This window comes from Ctenopharyngodon idella, chromosome 23 (genome assembly GCF_019924925.1).
Source record: "Ctenopharyngodon idella isolate HZGC_01 chromosome 23, HZGC01, whole genome shotgun sequence".
Lineage (NCBI taxonomy): Eukaryota > Metazoa > Chordata > Actinopteri > Cypriniformes > Xenocyprididae > Ctenopharyngodon > Ctenopharyngodon idella.
The window spans coordinates 19,419,410-19,439,482 of record NC_067242.1 but is presented as its reverse complement, the minus strand read 5'-3'; the positions used below and the strand labels follow the sequence as shown (position 1 = coordinate 19,439,482).

General features: G+C 36.7%; 1 protein-coding gene across 4 annotated transcripts in view; it reads right to left on the bottom strand.

Annotated features, from left to right (window-relative positions):
• Positions 1-20,073, bottom strand: part of rttn (rotatin) — a 60,484-nt gene that overhangs the window by 22,498 nt on the left and 17,913 nt on the right. For all 4 annotated transcript variants that reach the window (XM_051881658.1, XM_051881659.1, XM_051881660.1 and 1 more), the window contains exons 18-32: positions 19,076-19,247; positions 18,809-18,908; positions 18,367-18,455; positions 16,977-17,094; positions 15,132-15,228; positions 14,504-14,569; positions 14,145-14,336; positions 12,699-12,938; positions 12,010-12,154; positions 9,635-9,807; positions 4,657-4,876; positions 3,846-3,974; positions 3,497-3,607; positions 2,147-2,305; positions 127-204 (exon numbers count right to left, since the gene is read on the bottom strand). In XM_051881658.1, coding sequence (XP_051737618.1) covers positions 127-204; positions 2,147-2,305; positions 3,497-3,607; positions 3,846-3,974; positions 4,657-4,876; positions 9,635-9,807; positions 12,010-12,154; positions 12,699-12,938; positions 14,145-14,336; positions 14,504-14,569; positions 15,132-15,228; positions 16,977-17,094; positions 18,367-18,455; positions 18,809-18,908; positions 19,076-19,247 — 2,089 coding nt within the window. The remainder of the gene's footprint in view (positions 1-126; positions 205-2,146; positions 2,306-3,496; positions 3,608-3,845; positions 3,975-4,656; positions 4,877-9,634; positions 9,808-12,009; positions 12,155-12,698; positions 12,939-14,144; positions 14,337-14,503; positions 14,570-15,131; positions 15,229-16,976; positions 17,095-18,366; positions 18,456-18,808; positions 18,909-19,075; positions 19,248-20,073) is intronic.

Here is a 20,073-nt window from a genome sequence, read left to right as displayed (position 1 = left end):
AAAGGTAAATATATTACTGAGGAAACCAGAAATCACCATAGACAGATTTGTTATGTCTACAGAGCTTTTAAGACCGGCTGTGATATTGATATTCACTTCTGAAAGTTTATTCTCATGTAAACATACCTGCCAGGCACACTCTTTGGCCTCTTCTGCATTAGCAGGCATTGGCATCACAAGGAGGTTTTGCAAAATAAACGCTGCCTGTAGGGAAGGGAAACATAAAAGTCAGAAACACTGCCATCTTCTTGTAAATGAATGGAAATGCATGCTGGTTGAATTCTCAGTGGAATAGCAGAAAGCAAGCAAATTCTTAAAAAAGAGAGAAATGCAAACACATTCCATTTAAACTGTGACTGAGGTATAGCTAAAATTCTTTTCTGTGCAGTGCCACAGTGTATATATGGGTTTAACCTCTTTTTTTCTCTTCCTGTTCATAAATAAACCTCTGTACGAAATCTGTACTAATAATGAGACATTCAGAAATAGATCACAGATCTAAAACAACATGACTTGCAGAGCCTTTCTGACTTGCGACTAAGTCTAATCATCATTGCAGCATATTCTAACCCAGAACCGCCCACTTTTACAGAAAGTGGCTGTCTGACTGATTTGTAAAGCTAGTAAGCACCCTTTATTACATTGCTCTCTGAAATGCTTGATTCTGATTGATCAGCCGAGACATTCTCCGATAACAAGGTATCTGGAGTTTTTTTAAAAGATGCACAAATAAAATTAATACCATGTTTTGGGGTGGGCGTAGCTCAATGTCTATGGTAACATCCTAAACCATAAAATGACACGATTGTATACATCATTTAAAATATGATTATATAATATTCTAGATACCTTGTTATTCTACATTTTTTAAAGAAAAAAACATTACCTTCGATAAAGTGGTTAACACAACACTGCGTGTAAAAATATGAGTCAATCTTCACATTGGTCTTAACAAAAACGGCAGATGCGCTGAATGAAAATGCAAATTCACTCTTTGACAGATGGTGGTTAAAATATAGTGGTTACCCCGTTACCTCTTAAAAAAGCAGCACTGCGCATTTAAACACTACTTTATTAGGCATTTTAAGGATAAGAAAACGCCATCAAAACTTTCCTCACCGAAATGCAACGAGTTTGCAGGTAGGATAAAAACACCATAAAGTAAACATTGTCATAATTCATCAATAGTAGATCATAAACGATCGCTTGGCATAATTCATATTGTATTCATAGACTGCAAACTGCTCTGAAACTTGAAAGTTTGTTGAACGAGCAACAGCAACGCATTTTTATTTTGAAATATGCAGAGCTCACATTTAATTAAATCATAGCCTTTTGAAGTTTAATTATAACATTAAGCCATATGGTGATTCCTAGTTTTTCGTCCCCAAATTTAAGACCTCTTGAACTTTTTTTATGAACTTAAATTTGCTTTGTGAATTTTATGAACTTTAAATTTGACATCTGCTGCCATCTTGCACCTTAGTTATCAAGTATTGACTGTATTTACTGTAAAATGAAAACTTCTGTATTAATTGTATATGTTTTTTTATTGCCTATGGTAATATTGTTGAAGTGATCATCTTGTTGCTAAAATGATTGTTTTGTACATTGTAATGGATTATAAGATAATAATAAACAGGTGAGATTTTGAAAAAGTTTTTTTCTCAAATGTCTCTCATTATTTGGTGAAAAGATATGTCACGACTGTACATTATCCCTTAAATGTCCATCTTGTTTGAACTAGGTAGGAACTGTTTTTCTTTGTGGAAGCTTTGCATTTAATGAGCTAATAAAATATTTCAACTCAAATCAATATTTCATGTCTACTTATTTACTTATGTCGCAAGTAGCTGTGTAATAAGCGAGATAATGTACATCCAGTTGGTTGTTATAGCAAATTAATCCCTGACATGGTGATCAGGACCCTGACGCAAAGTGGAATAACAACCGTCTGGATTTACATTAGCCTTTACTAATTTCATTATATGTGGCCTAGGGCGGAACTGGTGATTACTCTCTATTTTTTGAGCCCAATATGCATCAGAAAGTCAGTGAACAGACAGTGTGCTGGTCCCTAGACCCTCAGTCTGAGTAAACACTCAGTTTTTTGTGTCGTGTTCAAGCTGAAGCTGGATGGACTCACCTCTCGGCGCACCATACTGCACTCCTGTCTCTCCAGCAGGATGTTGAGTACCGTGGCCCACAAGCCACCTGAGATGTTCTGGCAACTCGCTGACAGCGCCACACACCCTCTCTCCAGCGAACTCAGAGCCGCACCCACAGCCAGGCTGGCACAGCGGACCTAGAGCCAGACAAACACACACACACACACACACACACACACACTCATGCTCAGACCCCGCACATGTGCTTGGCAGTGCTAACTGCTATGGGCTCTTTGGCGTGTAGCACTGGCACAAATTTGTGTTTGTCATGCCCATTATTTTCAGTGCTCAGCATCTGCTGAGCTGAGGGAGGCCTGGACACGCACGGGTACTTGGGAAAACGATCCAAAATAGAAGGCCAATGCACACAAATTGCTAAATAAGGTTTTAATCAAAATTATGAACACGCACATTTAATAATTTTACACTGTCTATGATTGTATTCAGCGCCAATGTAGTGAATGTTAATCATTTGAGAAAACTTTGTGAATCAGTATTTAGTGCACAGTCTTGTGATCCATTTAAGACAGACTTTAAAAATCTTTTAACACAACTCAGTTTAAGAAAAACTTTTTTAAGTTTAAGAAAATCTGTGAGTAGCTGATTCAATGCTCAAAATCATTTTTAGGTTTAAAATTTATATAAATGTATAAGGGAAAATATATTAGGTTCTTTAACTGGCAGTGTTGTTATTGTTAACTAAACAAATATAAAAAAGAAAAAAAAAAGTGAAACTGAATTTTATTACGTTTAACTGAAATAATAATGCTGTCATAAAATAAAATAGAAACAGAAATGTTGCCTTGGAAAATAACTGAAATAAAATAAGTTTAAGTTATGGTACTAAAATGACAAACTAAAACTGAAATAAAAATAAAAATAAATAAAAGTAAATTAAAGCTAAATTGAAATATTAAATGACAAAAGCACATAAAATTACTAAAACTAAAATGAAAACTGAAAATATAAAACCTAATTCAAAACGTTAATAAATAAATAAAAAGTATACAAAATAATACAAAAATAACAGTTAACCGTTCACCATTAGTTCATTTTAAATGGTCGTAGGGAGTAAAAAAAAATTTAAATATAATATAATTTAAATAATCCATGTAGTCTCTCAATTAACATGTATACAGGAAAGCTGTATTCATAATGATTATAAAATTAGCAAAAACTGTTTAAAACAGTCTTAAATTAACTTAGCATGTCACACCAAAGGAGATGTAAACTTCTAAAATGTATTTCATGTCAACAGTTCAAAACAGTACTTCATGTTAAGTACCTACTGTATGTCCCAATGTTTATTTTACATGTGAAGATCTCACCTCAGGGTCTCTGTCCACCCAGAGGGGAATTAGCCAGGCCAAGCCAAGCTGGGCGGCACTCTGCTCATCAGAACTTTGCTCACGCCCCAGAGACCACAAGGATATCCAGTCCTTAAACAACACACAAACACTAAATATGAAGCGTAAAACTGCTGTTCTAATGCAACTAATAATTATTTGGTAGTATAACAATCGAACTTAGTATTTTTATAGAACAGGTTTCTAGTGATAAACCGATCTAATCGGCCAATGTCAGGTTCACTAAATTGATTAGAAGAAGTGTTAGCACCCCCTAGTGTCAGTTTCAAAGCCTACTGATATCATTGTCAATTGCAACGGCATTTCTGACCTCATTTTTGGTTTCCTTCATCATCTCATGTGACAGGTGAAGCAGGCAGATAACTGCATTTTTTGTCACTCCTTTGCCCATGAAGGACATTGAGTTTCCTCCCAAATCTACATAGAATGAAGAGATGACCTGGGAAGAGCAGTCAAATAGGAAAAAGATCATAATTAGCTGTCTGAGAGACGAACAGGGGTCATTTGTGTTTCATTTACATATTTTCATTTGCTACTTTTCAACCAAACCACCTCAAAGTAGGACAAATCAATAAAAAAAAATTCTTTCTTCATATAAACACACACAAAAATCAATCTCTGAGTCCATATAATGCAAATAAATGGGTGCTGCTTGGTTGACGCTTAAAAAAACACACACACATAGCGATTGTGACAGTAATCCATACAACCTCAGTGGATGAATCAATGTCTATAAATGTCTACTCAGACATTATTTTCCTAAAAATCTTTGTTGTTGTTTTTTTTTTTTATCTGAAGAAAGAAAGTCATATACATCGGGGATGGCATGTGGGTGAGTAAATTATGAGAGAATTTGAAACTCTCTCTTTAAGTTAAGATGAAGTTTAATTGAGTTATGGAGCAATAATGATGTTAAAAAAAAAAATTTACATACAGCTGAGACAGCTGGTTGGTATGAAGTGATTTACGCATAAGTGTTTGGGAACATCTTGGACCCTGCGTGTGAGTGCGCGTTTAATGTGTTCTGTCTGGATGAGAGCAGCAGGAAGCGTGTATATAATCTGTACAAAATATATTCTAGTGTGTAACCGAGGCACTTGAGCACATGTGTGTATGCATACTTCCAAGAGGCCACTGAGGTACTTGAGGCAGAGTGTGTTTGGCTCCATGCTGGGTGTGTGTGTGCTCCAGCCGGGCAGGGCGGTCACATGGGCCATGGTCCTGAGCGTGCGCTCAAGAGATGGCAGGCCGTAAAAGCATGGAGCGTCGGACAAACGTAGGCACTGTAGCAGGCGCAGAGACAGCTCAGAGGCAAACGGTCCAGACAGAGCCTCACACACCCTTAAAAACAGATGATAAATGCAAAGTGAGGAACAGAGTGATCATAATAGTAGTAATCTTTGCCCTAGTATGAAGCACTTACAGTGGCCCAGTAGTACACAACACAATGAAAATTAAAAATTCAAATATAAGTTAACAACCCAGTGGAATCAAGTCACAACACAACAGAAACAAGCCACAACACAACGTAAACACTTCCACTCCTTTCTCGTTCACTATAGAGGGTGTGTTAAAGCGAACATAAGGGCTTCAAATTAGAGGTAATGGTCTAATGAAATCTAAACTTTTAACATTTTTTACTGTACCAATCTTTTTTTTAATACATCCTTCAACTGCATTTATTACTTTTGAAATTAGCCAAGTCATTTATATATATATACGCAAATTTAAAGTGTCATTTAAAAAGATTGGTACAGTAAAAGCTGTTTGAAATTTGGATTTTGTTAGACTATTACCTCTAGTATGAGGCCCTGTTAGCTTTAATGCATTCTTTATGTGGCCGAGAAACTGAGCCGTGAAATGACTTGGCTGATAATAATATGTGCAAAGTTCAAAGGTCCATAAAAAAACATTGGTATGGTAAAAACTGTTCAAAATTTGGATTTCATTAGATAATTAGACCTTGCATTAAACCCCTTGGCTCATTCAACTGATGAATGAGAAAAAAGATGAAGCGTTGTGTTATTTAAAGACTAGCTTCACACGTCAAGTAGCAAAGGCTACAGCCCAGTGGTTCTTAATCCTGGTCCTGGGGACCCCCGCTCTACACATTTTGTATGTCTCTCTTATTTATCACAGCTGACTCAGATCATCAGCTCATTAGGTGACAGTTCCATAAACTCAACTGTGAAGTGTGTCAGATAAGGGAGACATACAAAATGTGCAGAGCGGGGGGTCCCCAGGACCAGGATTAAGAAACAACTTCAATAGCATATATATAGGTATAGGCATTGTTTCTGTTGTGTTGTTGTGATTCCATTGTTGTGACATGTGTCTGGTGTGTTGCGGCTCGATTCCGGTGTGTTGCGGCTCGATTCGGGTGTGCTGTGGCTTGGTTCCGGTGTGTTGTGGCTCGATTCCAGTGTGTTGCGGCTCGATTCCAGTGTGTTGTGGCTCGATTCCAGTGTGTTGTGGCTCGATTCCGTTGTGTTGTGGCTCGATTCCGGTGTTGTTGTTGCTTGGTGATTCTGTTGTGCTGTGTCCGGTGTGTTGTGGCTTGTTTCCTTTGTGTTGTGGCTCGATTCCGGTGTGTTGTGACTTTTTTCTCATTGTGTTTTGGCAATTTTGGTGTGCTGTGCTGATTCTGTTGTGTTGTGTCTGGTGTGTTGTGACTCGATTCCATTGTGTTGTGGCTCGATTCCGGTGTGTTTCGTTGTTTTGTGCACTGCTGGACCACCGTAAGCCTTATATACACTACCGTTCATAAGTTTGCGGTCAATAAGGTTTTTTTCTTTTTTTAATTAACACTTTTATTTAGCAAGGATGCATTATATTGATCAAAAGTGACAGTAAACACATTTATAATGTTCCAAAATATTTCTATTTCAAATGAATGCTGTTTTCAAGATTAATAATAAGAAATGTTTCTTGTGCACCAAATCAGCATATTAGAATGATTTCTGAAGGAACATGTGACATTGAAGACTGGAGCAATGATGCTGAAAATTCAGCAAGTTTTTTATTTATTTATTTTTTTTAAGTGGTTGTAGCCTAGTAGTATCAGGGCCGGTAACCAAAAAGTTGCAGATTTTAAATGTCCTGATTGTGTTTTAATTTTTATTTTTGCCCTTAAATGCCTTTTTTTGTGTTTTAATCATCTATTAAAATGTATTATTTTTTATTTTAGTTTATTAAAATAATTGATGCTTTCTATTCTTCTTGCAATCAGACCACTCCATCCATGTTTAAACCTATAGTTCACTTTTTTGCTTTTTGCAAAGACACACGTCCATGCCATTTTTGTATTATGAAGAATTACAAACTAGAATGATCATAACATAGAAGGACCATTACAAGCACCCTGAACAAACAATACCTGTTAGATTGCTGCCCATAAAATGAAAATGCATGCAGAGAAATATCTTACAAAATCAGATTTGCATTACAGGGCCTTGATACATCAACAACTAACAGTGGGAGTTTCCAATTTACAGATCCTTAAGGAGTTTTCAGAAGAGTTATTCCATAAATAACAAAATTAAATCAAAAGCGTCATTAGATTTGCATTTCCCCCCAGATGGCAGGTAGAAGCAGAAATCTCCTAATGAGGATAGTAAAACATTTTTTAATGCATGTACAGGAGAAAGAAAAGGAAGAGTGTTTTTGTAATAACAAATCTGCCTTGTCGGTCTAAATGGTTTCAATGAGTGTGTTTTGGGGAGTAAACAGATGTGACAGAGTGTTTTCGCACCCTCAATAACCACAGGTGCACGCTAAGCTCAATAGCTGCTACGGCTCTTGAATACATTTGAAGATTTAATTAAAATGCACAGCGGTCTGCAAACCAATCATCTTGATAGAAAAAAAGACCAGGATCAAAGAGTGATATCATGCTTTTACTTTATAAAACTTATTTAGAAGCTTCTTAGGGCCGTGGCTTAGGGGTTAGTGCACATGTTCTGGGCACATTGAGCTGTGGTGTGCGTGTGGGTAACAGGTTTGAGCTCCGCTAAATCTCTGTAACTACATGACAAAGATGAAAGACATTTAGCTACAGTAACTGGGACACCCTGGTAAATGCACTACAGTTCTAAAGTTTGGGGGTCAGTACTTTTATTTTTTAAAGAAATTAATGCTTTTATTCAACAAGTATTACATTGAATTGATCCAAAGTGCCAGAAAATACTTTTCTATTACAAATAAATGCTGTCATTATTATTGATTAATCGTCTGATTGTGCTCATTCAATGTAATTGCAATTATTTGAGATAACCGCAATAATTATCCAATTTAAATTTCAATCACATTTTGACAAAGAATATAAAAAACACTGATGTAAAGTACAAAGAGAGTCAAAGGTCTGTGGGTTTAATCAGACTGCATTATCATGTGGGCCTATTTTATTAACATTTTTCTTATTATATTATATATGACTAAACGTATTACTGAAAGTGATATGAACAAAACAGAATTAAATCATTAATTGCAATTATGTGTATGATAATTGATCATGATCGTGACAGGTAAAATATTAAGTTATTAAGTAAAATATTAAGCAGCACAACAGTTTTTCCAACATCAATACTGAATAAGAAATGATTCTTCAGCACCAAAGCATCATATTTAAATGATTTTTGAAGAATCATGTGACACTGTAGACTGGAGTAATGATGCTGTTTTTCTGTATTTTTACTGAGCTTAAAAGACTTCTTTCAATCTTATCGACACCAAATTTGGTAGTGTATTAAGGCCTAACAGTTAGTCAAGAGAAATACTGAAGAATAAGGTTGCAAAATTCCGGGAATTTTCAAAGATGGAAAATTTCCATGGGAATTAACAGGAATTTATGGGAACAAACTGGAAATTTGCAAAATTGCAGGTTAGCCTATAACAGGGAACTTAAATGTACAATCATGGGTAATTCTCTTAAAATTTGGCAATATGTCTGCAATTTTATGGGAAGTTCTATTAAGTTAACTGAATCCCCGATTTGGCATAATCAATGCTTACAATCTGGTAACAAACCCTTTGTTTTCAAGCCATGGTCTGATCAAGGGGAATTTGCTTGGTTACAAACATTCTACCAACTACCTTCCTTTGTGTACAGCAGATCAAAGAAATTTATACAGGTTTGGAAGAACTTGAGGGTGAGTAAATGATGACAGAATTTTCATTTTTGGGTTAACTATCCCTTTAAGGTTGAGAAGCGCAATGCGTGCATATGGCGTACTGTGGAACTGTAACCTGGACTGTCATCCTCTGATGGACTGTGTGAATTTTTCTCAGGCAGGACGAGTAGTGTCATTTATTTACAATTGATTACTCAAGCACTGCTGTGGCACACTCCCTATCACTACTATACTATAACTATAACTCACTGGTCAGGTTAAGTGTGTATAACTAGTCTGTAACCAAAAAAAGAAAGAAAAAGAAAGCCTCAGATTGTTGCTAACTTGCTGCTAGCCTTTATCTCAGAATTAATTTCACTTCTTCAGTCATTTAGCCAACTGGTCCCAAGGTCATAAAGTGTATGAAGTCTATTCACCTCAGTTTTAGCAGTTACCTACAGCCAATAGATCCCCAAAACTATATGATTAAAATGTTATTTTAAAATATGTATTAGTTTGTAAGCATGTCTGCTTATGACCAAACAAAATGTTTATGTTTGTATATGATAAAGTCTGTATAAAATACCCTAAATTTCCAATTGATACCCTTTAATTTCTGTAAATTCTTATCCCCAAAATTCCCCAGCTTAACTTCCCATGGAAAGTTTCCGGAAATGTTCTGCCCCTTTGCAAACCTACTGAAGAACTTTAATTTCTGTAGTCTTCAAATGGGAAATAGGTCCAAGAGTATTCAGGTGCCACAGTGTATGTGTGGGTATGTTCTATAGATAGAGCTGTCTGATGGTTGACTCCATGTGTTAAAGAATATGAGTGAGTCAGTAAGTGTGAGTCTGTCGCTAAATGAGTCAAGTGAGTCATTTTGTGTGTGTGAGAGAATGACTCATTCAGTGTCCTTGAGTTTGTGAGTCATTATCCCGTGTTTGTGTCATCCACCGCTGTGTGTGTGTGTGTGTGTGTGTGTGTGTGTTACCTGTCAGAAGTGTGTGTCATTCGAAGCAGCAGAGTGTTGAAGAGGCCTGTCAGTTCTCTCTGTAGCCGGTGACTGAGGTGGGCCTGAAGCTTGTCCGCTTCCCCCTGTGACTGGATCTGTGTGTGGGTCTGTGGTTCAGCACTCAGCAACAAGTTCAGCAGGGTGTGTGACTCCTACACACACACGAATACACAGCTACTTAACAATGTGATCTGTCAATTACGGCTATCTTATACCTCCTGATTCAGCTGAACATGATTTAATGATCCCTTCCTCATCCGCCACAGGAACGACAACTGAAAATAGCATCGTTATTACAAATTCCTCATTCAGCAACACTAGAAATCTTAATCCTGCATATAATTTACCTACAAATTCACACAGCAGGGACAAAAGTAGATTTTACGCATTCGGAAGAAAACGTGTGTGAAGTTCCCCATGTTAGAGTGCTCTGTGTTATTTCTAAGGTGTTCTGGCTAGTTGCTAGGGCCACTAGGTGATTGCTATGGTGCCCTGAATGGTTGTTAGGCAGGCACAAAAGAGTTATGCGTGTGGAGTTCTGGTTGGTGGTCTTGGTGGTTACTCAGGAACTGTTGGGAAGATGCTAGGGTGTTGGTTGTTGTGGTTGCTTGCGTGTTTTAGTTTCTATAGAAGCAAGGCAGTTTCTAGGGTGGTTCCTTGTGCATTGCTAGTCATTTGCTAGGGAGTCAGAGATGGTTGCTTAGGCATTGCTAGGTAGCTGCTACAAAGTGTTCTGTGTGGTTTTTAAGTGGTTGCTAAGACATTATCCCAAGGCGTAAGCCTAGTCCCAGACAAAAATGCACGTTTGAGCTGTTTTAACTGAAAGCAACTTGCTCTAACATATGTCAGTGTCTTTGTTTTGTCTCAAGATGCACACCAGTTAAGTTTTTTTTTTCTAAGACACATCTTTAAAAGCTACTTAAAGGGTTAGTTCACCCAAAAATGAAAATTATCCCATAATTTCCTCACCCTCAAGCCATCCTAGGTGTATATGACTTTCTGGTAACACTAGTATAGGGAACACATATAAACTATTAACTATGACTTTTCCCTCAATAAACTCCTAATTTACTGCTTATTAATAGTTAGTAAGGTAGTTGTTAAGTTTAGGTATTGGGTAGGATTAAGAATGTGGAATAAGGTTATGCAAAATAAGGCATTAATATTCCACCGGAACTAGACTCGAGTACGGCCATTACCAGAAACCAGTGATTATAGTTTATAAAGTTATAAATATAGATATTTTGTCTTACAAAGAGGAATCGCTTCGCTTCAGAAGGCCTTTATTAACCCCCTGGAGCTGTATGGATTACTTTTATGATAGATGGATGCGCTTTTTTGGGCTTCAAAATCTAGGATACCATTCAATCCCATTATTGAGCTTGAAAGAGCCAGTATATATTTTTTAAAATAACTCCGATTGCATTTGGCTGAAAGAAGAAAGTCATATACACCTAGGATGGCTTGAGGCTAAGTAAATTATGGGATCATTTTCATTTTTGGGTGAACTATCCCTTTAAATGTCCTAACTGAACTAAGGTATAATCCTGGATTAATCTAAACCCTGTCTGTGAAACCAGGCCTATGAGTGGTTGCTTTTTAGCCTACCCATAATTCTCTATGATAGTCCTCTCTTTAGATATTTGTGTGGCCCTTTTTCAATGTAAGTCTATGGGATTTTTTGAAAAAAAAAAAAAAATCTCTCCTCTTCAGTAAGCCACACAATTTGAGCAATCATTCATGTCCAAAGCTCTAATGATGCAACATGAGTTACATGCCAAATTTTTGTGCAAAAGAATATTAATAAGCCTGTGCTTGTCTTAGCAGGCACCACAAAAAAAAAAAAAAGCACTGTTGTGCCTGTGTTTCATTTAGACAGCACAGATGTTTGAGAAACACTCCAGCGACTGTGGATGCTCTCTACATTTCACCACCTCCCCCACCAGGCGTTTCATCAAACCCAGCGTTCTCTGTAGAGCGTCAAGGCAGGTTTGTTTGCATACATACACATTAATGCGAGGTAAGGCGGGAAGAGACTTTTAGGAAATAAAGCCATTCTTCCCCAGTGCGAGAAACAAAAACAATGACAGCTGATGAACGTCTCTCCGTTACAAGCATTAATTCGATATTAATGTATTTGTATTGCTCCACAGTGTGATTTATTTCAGCTCCTCTTAATAAATATACCACACTGTGTTCATCTGAGGCAGGAGGGCAAGCTAATTTAATTATCAAGGTACAATAAGTCTCTTTATTGTTTTACGAGGGCTCCAAAGTAAACTCAGATAAATGAAAGCACTCCATAACGGATTCAACACGGCTATGGTGTGTGACTCGAGTTTATTCAGGAATACCTGGTTTAGGAGTAATTCTAGGAGCCATTTTAGGTCCTGGTGGTCCAATTCAGACTGATTCTGCTTGAAGAAGGTGTTGAGGAATGAGACAATGTCCACCAAGAGCCTCTCATCTTGACGGCAAGCTGGACGTACCATTAGAAATCTGTTAAGTTAATAAAAAATGAGAGTTTATGTTAGCATTCAAAAGTTTGGTTTGGTTGGTACATTGCAAAAAATGCTTTTCTTACTTAGAGTTTTTGTCTTGTTTATAGTCAAAATATCTTAAAATTTTTAAATCAAGAAGCATTTTCTAGACAAGTAAAAATTATTGTCTTGTTTTCAGAAAAAATAAGTCAAAATTAAGTTGAGTTTTTCCTTAAAACAAGCAAAATAGTCTGCCAATGAGGTAAACAAAATAATCTTACTTCAAACCGAATACAAAAGAAAAAAAAAAAAAGAATCTTACTGACCCCAAACTTTTGAATGGTACTATATTTAGTTTCAGTGTCATTTCTAAGCTCTGTTTTGCCAAAGATAAAACATTGTTCCACTTTGTGTCTGAAGTTGTCAGCTCATTCATTGTTTAAGGCAGTGTAATGCTGGCGCACTCCATCAAACTCACGCAAAGTCATGCCTGGTGATCACAAATCACATATCTGGAGGTATAGGGAAAACAAATCTATAGATCACACACACAGTGTGTTTACCTCTCTACAGCGTTGTGCCAGCTCAGGGTTTGCAGGATGTTCTTGCTGCTTTGGGCAGTGGATTTGAGTGCAAGGCGGTCAGCGAAAAGGTACAGGTGCATTCTGGTCATGGCAAAGGTCACAGTGCTGTGGGAGCTTGCATCACGGACCCCGTGAATGCAGTCCTGTAACCCGGACCTTATATTGCTTATTCGTAACACCACCACCTGAGATTCAGACAGCACCAGATCACCATGAAACCTTAGGGAGAGGAGGAAGCAGAAAATGAGGTGTTGCAAAAAAAAAAACGTTAAGCCATTCATGTGGCATGTTGATGTCACTGACGCCAAAACGCCAATGGTTCGCGCATGTGTTCAATATGAGCTTTGGTGATGGTTATCAATTAATAACTATTTTAATAATTAAAATTTTGTCAGGTTCCTCACACAAAGCTATCATATGGCTTCAGAAGACTTGGAGCAGTGCACAAATCAAATGGAACTTTTATGGCACCTTGTTGTTGTTATTTTTTTTGGAGTTTGGCACAGATGGTCAATATGCATCACAAGCAATACATAAAGATCCTTGAAAAATAAAATACATTTGTTTCCTTCCACAGATAAATAACAGCATAGAGGTTTGGAACAACAGTAAATAATGACAGAATTTTTATTTTTTCATTTATTCCTTTAGGGAGGCCAGACAGGTTTACTGCCAGCAGGACAACAGATCTGTAATCAATTTAAACTTGGTAACAAATCAACAGCTTCTGTGTATTAAAATGACATTAAGTTGTGCTGCAAAAGTTCAGCAATAAAATACGATTCTTAAGATGGATCTTAAGATGACCCAGATTTATTGCCTAAAACTCCTAGCGCTCAATACAATTTGAGTGCTTGAAAACTAATTAAACACTTTGAAAATGTCAAAAGAGCCTATATTATGCTATTTTAAAGGTTCCTAATTTTGTTTTGGAGGTCTCCTACAATAGATTTACATGCATCGAAGGTCAAAAAACACTTTAATTTTCTCACAGTGTCTGAAATGGTTCAATCAAGGATTCTGTCTCTCTAAAGTGCATGCAAAGTGGATTTGCAGCGCAGAAAAAAGCATCTTCTCAATATGTCGACAACATGAACCAAACTCTTCCAGGCCTCAGCTACAAGTACAGTGTTTGAGGGCGGGTCAAAGTAGACATTATTCGTGGGCAGCCAATGAAGACCACAAAAATGCAAATCTGTTACAAACCTACTTAGGTTTGTGCAGGAAGTATGGCTGGAATTACTGACGACTTGTTTCAGGCAGTTCTAAAATGGTTCATTTTTGGGAGACAGAAACTCAATTTATTGCGCACTTTGATCTTTAATACTTTGCAGACCTTTTACATTCACAAATAGCTATATTACACACTACATGAAACGTAGTATCCAAAAAAAGCATAACAGTGGCACTGTAGATCCAACTTACTCAGGTACATCACTCCTAAAACCCCTCAGATGCTCTAGCAGTCCATCAATCCCAGAATGCCATGCTGTGTTCCAGGTGATCTGCAGTGCTTCCCAGGCAGGCTTCAGACTCAGCAGATCTGAATATGGAGGGAGAACTGAACAGTAGGGACTCACGGCATGGTGTGAAGGAGCTTGAAACGGAAGATTATACCTGTAAGAAAATATGAGATGTAACATTTCAAATACAATGAATCTGTCAAATAAGAGTTAAATCACCATTTAATTTACCCATGACACCTATGAAAGTCAGGTTATGGGGGAATTAAACGGCCGTTTCTTTTAATGCACAGCTAGAATGTCGTAATGGATGTGATTTACCTCCGTATAATGGCAGCAGGCAGTGAGAAGGAAGACAGACCTGTGTCTGAGCCAGCTTTGCCAGTCCTGATCAGTGCACAAAGATGATGAAATGTAACGTGAGCCAAAGCATTCAGGTTTTTAATATATTTTAACTGTTTTTATCTATGTAATGAAAGCCATTGGATTCCAAACAACACTGGGCTCCATTGACTTTCATTTTTGGGTCAAATTTCCCTTTAAGTTAAACAAAACCCTTATTTATAATTATAAGAGTATAAAAGTTCCCTTTCTACTATCTCTGACAAGCGACAGACCAGAAGTCATTCATTTTCAGTGTAGAGTAGTACGGGAAGTGCATGGAGTTCTAACCATATGCATAGGCGGAAATGTCTGATCTGATTTGAGCTTCGGATATGTTGAAATATATGAAAAACCTCTGATGTTAGACCATATGTGGCCGACTTACAGTAGAACTAAACAATAGAGACAATAAACAGTGCTAGTAATAAAATGTTTCAGACATCGGAGATAGTGGAAAGCTGGCTTTACAGGTTTTATTTTAACTGACAGGGTTTGATGAAGCCAGCTGCAGATATTTCACAAATCGACCAATGGAGTGTGAGATCATACAACAAAGAAGACTTACCAAACATCCATTTGTGCTATTTCATCAAACAGCAGAATGCACATCAATGCAGCAGCCTCGCTCACATCACCCTGGTTCTCCTTTGTCAACAAAGAAGCTTAAAAAGAAAAAAGAAAAGTCAAATGACAAGGGGAGCAATCATTTAAATGTACAAATGTGTCATGAATTGTATAGCATGTATACACATTAGAAATGGTTAGTTGAGGCATAGTAGCAAACAGATTTTAAGGACCACATCCTGGGACCGAGGTGGAATAAAACATGAAAACAAAACTATAACAGGGAAAACAACACAACTCATTAATTATAGATGTGAAAGTAAAACAAAACAAAAAGGGCTCGAGTCAGAAAAACAAATTTTACTCCACCATTCTCTAGATGATCACAAACATTCGCAAACAGCTTATCGGGGAGCTCTTCACTGGAAATGTTTATAAATGTCTGGACATGCATAAAAATTACATTTGCCATTTGTGCAGTGTTCTAGAATACTGGAAGGGGCATGTCAATAGCTTTGTATTTTCAGCAGTAAATATAGTAATAAACAAAAAAAGCAACTGCAAGCGGCAATTAGGTGGCCAAACAAACACATTAGTGGACCTTGTGATGCCAAGTAGATGCATAGATCTGTGCTGTTATGATATGTAATGTTTCTTTTTGGTTGAAAGTCTAGAAGAAGATATGTTATTTCTTATAACGATTAATCAGTATGTGGAGCTGAATTTGCACATACCCAAAGAGTATGGTGAGAAATGAAAAGGTTGTTTCAAAAGTTGCCATTAACTTGTTTGTATGTGTTGAAATGGTTTTGAAAATCAAAAATCCAATTATTCATATTTGTGAGGTTTGGTGTGCAGATGGTCTGAGCTAATTTTGTGAAAGATTATGGACCTTGAAAATATGGCAATAAAGCCTTCACAAATATATGGAGAGAAGAAGAGTTTAACCCAATTTTCAAAACTATAACTTTTAAAAATCTTTCACCACCATCGTCTGAAGATCACTGACAATGGAGTTCAAAATGACGAGGAAAAAAAAACAGCATGATCTAAGAAATTTAAGGAAAACTATAGACTTTTTAGGATTCTAAAGTTTTTTTTTTATTATTATTCAGCAAGGACACATTAAATTAATCAATGATGTTTTTGATCCATTTAATTTGATCAAATTAAATTGTACAGTACAGACACTTCTCTTTCAAATAAATGCTGTTCTTTTGAACTTTATGTTCTTCAAAGAATTCTGTAACAAAAAGATTTCTACAAAAATATTAAGCAGCTCAACTGTTTTCAATAATGATAATAAGAAATGTTTCTTGAGCATCAAATCAGCATATTAGAATGATTTCTGAAGGATCATGTGACACTGAAGACTGGAGTAATGATGCTGAAAATTCAGCTTTGCCATTACAGGAATAAAATGCACATATATACTAAAATATATTAAAATAGAAATGTTATTTTAAATATTTCAACAATTTTTCACAATATTACTGTTTTTACTGTATTTTTGATCAAATAAATGCAGCCTTGGTGGTTCTTTCAAAGAACAAAGCAAAACCAAAAAAAAAAAAAAAAAAACGGTTTGAACTGTGATTATAACTTTGAACTGTTGGTGGCGCTAGAGAGATTAAGAGAAGGACCCCAAAATTGGCACCATGAACACTGACGCCCTTCCCAATCACTGTGCCAAAGGGGCTGACATAAACTCCTAGAGGATGAAAAATAATAAGAAAACGACATCTACAAAAGGTGCCTACAAAACTTTGGTTCTTTGGACTAATTAACCAACTATCTACGGTAAGTTGAATTAATTAAGGTTAGAGGGACGTTTTACGGGCCATACCTCTGAGCAGCTTGATGAGAAGAGACGTCTGCTGAGCCAGACTGTGACGCAGGGAGGGGTCCGCAAACACCAGCTTCCTCAGCATGCATATGCTGGGCTCCAACATGCAATCCATGCTCTAGATAATGAATACAAAGACTGAATGCAAAACCTTCTAGTGTCAATAGATCCCCCCAGATAAGACATAGGACATGAGTTGAGATGGTCTGAGCCTCCTGAGATTTTTAAAGAAGTCTTGGATTATAATCAAAAGAACTTTGACAATGTGTTGACCCTAGTGATGGGAGCTTTTGAAACATCGCTTTGTGAATCTTCGAAAACTTTGCAAATACAAACCAGTGATTCAGAGCACGTATCAAACTGCCAAAGTCACATCATTTCAGTAAACACGGCTTGGTTACGTCATAACTGTTTCGAAACTTTCTGAAATTTCAATGGTTTGCTGCTAGGTGGCGACCTCTGTGAATCCATGAAACAGTGTCTACATATATGGCTTTTACCATGATCTCGGATGAGTTTTATACATTTTTAGACATTTTTAATGACACATTTGTATAATAAAAAGGTCTTAATAGTCTCTTATTAGCCCGATTAACCAAGCTCTCCATAAAACAAACAAAACAAGCTCTACAATTTATTAAAATTAACACATATTATACAGACACTTCCTATTTAATAGTATTAAATGATTTGCTAATTGCATTTAATAGATAATATACGTTCAATAACACATTTGTAAACTGTTCTGACCAGAAAGCGTCACCAGCAAGAGCTTTGAAACAGTGAATCACTTTGTGAAGCAAGTGGTTCAACTGATTCAAAGATTTGAAAGGCTTTGTTTCTCCCATCACTAGCTGACCCTGGGGAAAACCACACATCTGCGATAAACTACTGCACTGCTAAGCTATTTAGAGAAGTGTTATGCCACTGCTTTAGAGGAAAAAGTCCATTATGACTGAGTGTTTACACAATCAACACAATCACAACCGCAGTCATAACATTCACAGCAAAACTACAACAACACAAAAAGTTAGACAGCCTCAAAGGCAAGGCAAGCAGTCAAAACAAACAGCCAAAGCAGTGTCGTAATTGACGGTAACAGTACTAACTAGGCATGGCAAATGGAGGAGACGTATCGGATTCTGCTCGTGGCGTAATTGCCAGACATTTCTGTGCATAATTCTCGCTAATTAGCCACATTAGCAGGCCAGAATACTTGACAAAGCTGGCAGCTTTCAGCCTAGGGATGTACAGATCATGCAATGGATGCGAATTAAGACTGACTCACTCTTGACTGACACCATTAACTCAAGCATCATGCCCAGCCACCAGTTTCCTGAATTCATTCATGACAAAAGGCTTACTGAACAAAAGAGAATGTGAGGTTTACCGCCACATTGTTGTTGACACACTCCGTGATGAAAGATATGAGCTTGTCTGATAAGCCCAAGGCCTTCAGCACCACATGCATTGATGAATCTATGAAGAACATAATGAAATATAAATCAAGACTGGCTTAGTTTCTAGCACATGTTGAAATATAGGTTATCTGCTTTGTCCATTTGTGTTTCAAAGATCAAAAACGTGCCTCAAAACACTTAAAATTGGTTTGTGAGGAGTTTCGAGAGAAATGGACCTCAATCAGAATAGATTGTTTAATTTGATGTGAATGACAACATTTCACCTGGTGAAGCTTAAGTTTTATTATATTTTATTTTATTTCCGATAATGTTTATTTTATTTCAAAGTAATGCATTTTTTCCATGGTTTAAATTTTAATTTTAGATTTAGTAATGATAATAACACTGGGATGCACAGATTGGTTTCCTTACCTTGCAGAACAATAGTCAGCTGATCAGCTGCAGATCTCCGTAAAACTAGATCTACCGTTTCCGACTTAAGAATATTGTACAACTTATTTACAGACTCCACCTGTTTAAACAAAAGAACATTTACTGAAGATTGTGTCAAGACCACTAAGAACAGAGCAACATTTTTTCACATGGTGTCAATGCCAATAATTACTACTCAATACATTGGGTTCAAAGCAACACTAGAGTGCATTATTAACAGGCAGCTGAGTGAGGACAGTGTTTTACCTTCACATATGACTTGTCTGAATTGCTCAACTTTATCTCCACACTTTTATTAAGAACGTAGAGATTTGGTAAACATGACAATGTGGAGCTGTCCAGGGTTGGTCTGGATTTGCTGGCACCCTCAGCGCTGGTCAGGTGTGGTAGCAGATGTTGGACTGCTTTATTCCTCACACTAAAAGTTGCAAACAGAGCCACAGTATTTACAAACTTTGTACTTATTACTGAAATTATTTATTTTAAAAGGATATAGTTGAGTGTTAAATTAATGTCTTTTTTTCTAACACCAAGGGACTGATTTACTAACAGCTTGCGCCAACGCAAACCCTCTTTTGGCGTTGAAAAAATACTGTCGGGATTTACTAAAGACACAGTGAAAAAAGCATGGACAGTTATTTTTGTGGTTGACCTTATTGCATATGCATTTGTAGGAGTTTCCCTTTCAGGCGCAAAATTTATGGGAGGAGAGTATTTAAATGAATTATGCAATGTGATTTACTAAGGTTTACGCTAGTCAATTTACTGGTATTTGCGACATTATTTACTACGGCAAAAAAGCATGTCTTAAACTAGACGCTAATTTGTGCTGCTCTTGGTAGGTTACGTTGATCATTATGGAAATTATTTGGCTGCGTCTGTGTTCTTTAATTTGCTTGTCATCAGTAGATCGCACACAGACCTTTCCACTCCTATCTGCACTTTTTTTTTTTTTAATTGTGCTCGCGCTAATTTGCCGTTAGTAAATATGGCCCTTTATTGCATGTTTACTGCAATTAAATATAGTTTAACTTATTAATACATCTTTATATGCAATTTAATAATTACTTCGGTTAATAAGGGTAAAATAAAATTTCCTTTAAATGTAATTTTTTATTGAACCTTATCATATATTTAAATATATTTGTAATTGCACATTTGTAATGATGAAGTTACAATTTAGTACATATAAAATATGTTAACTAAATGTAATGTCGAATACTAGTTAAAATTATCCAGTACAG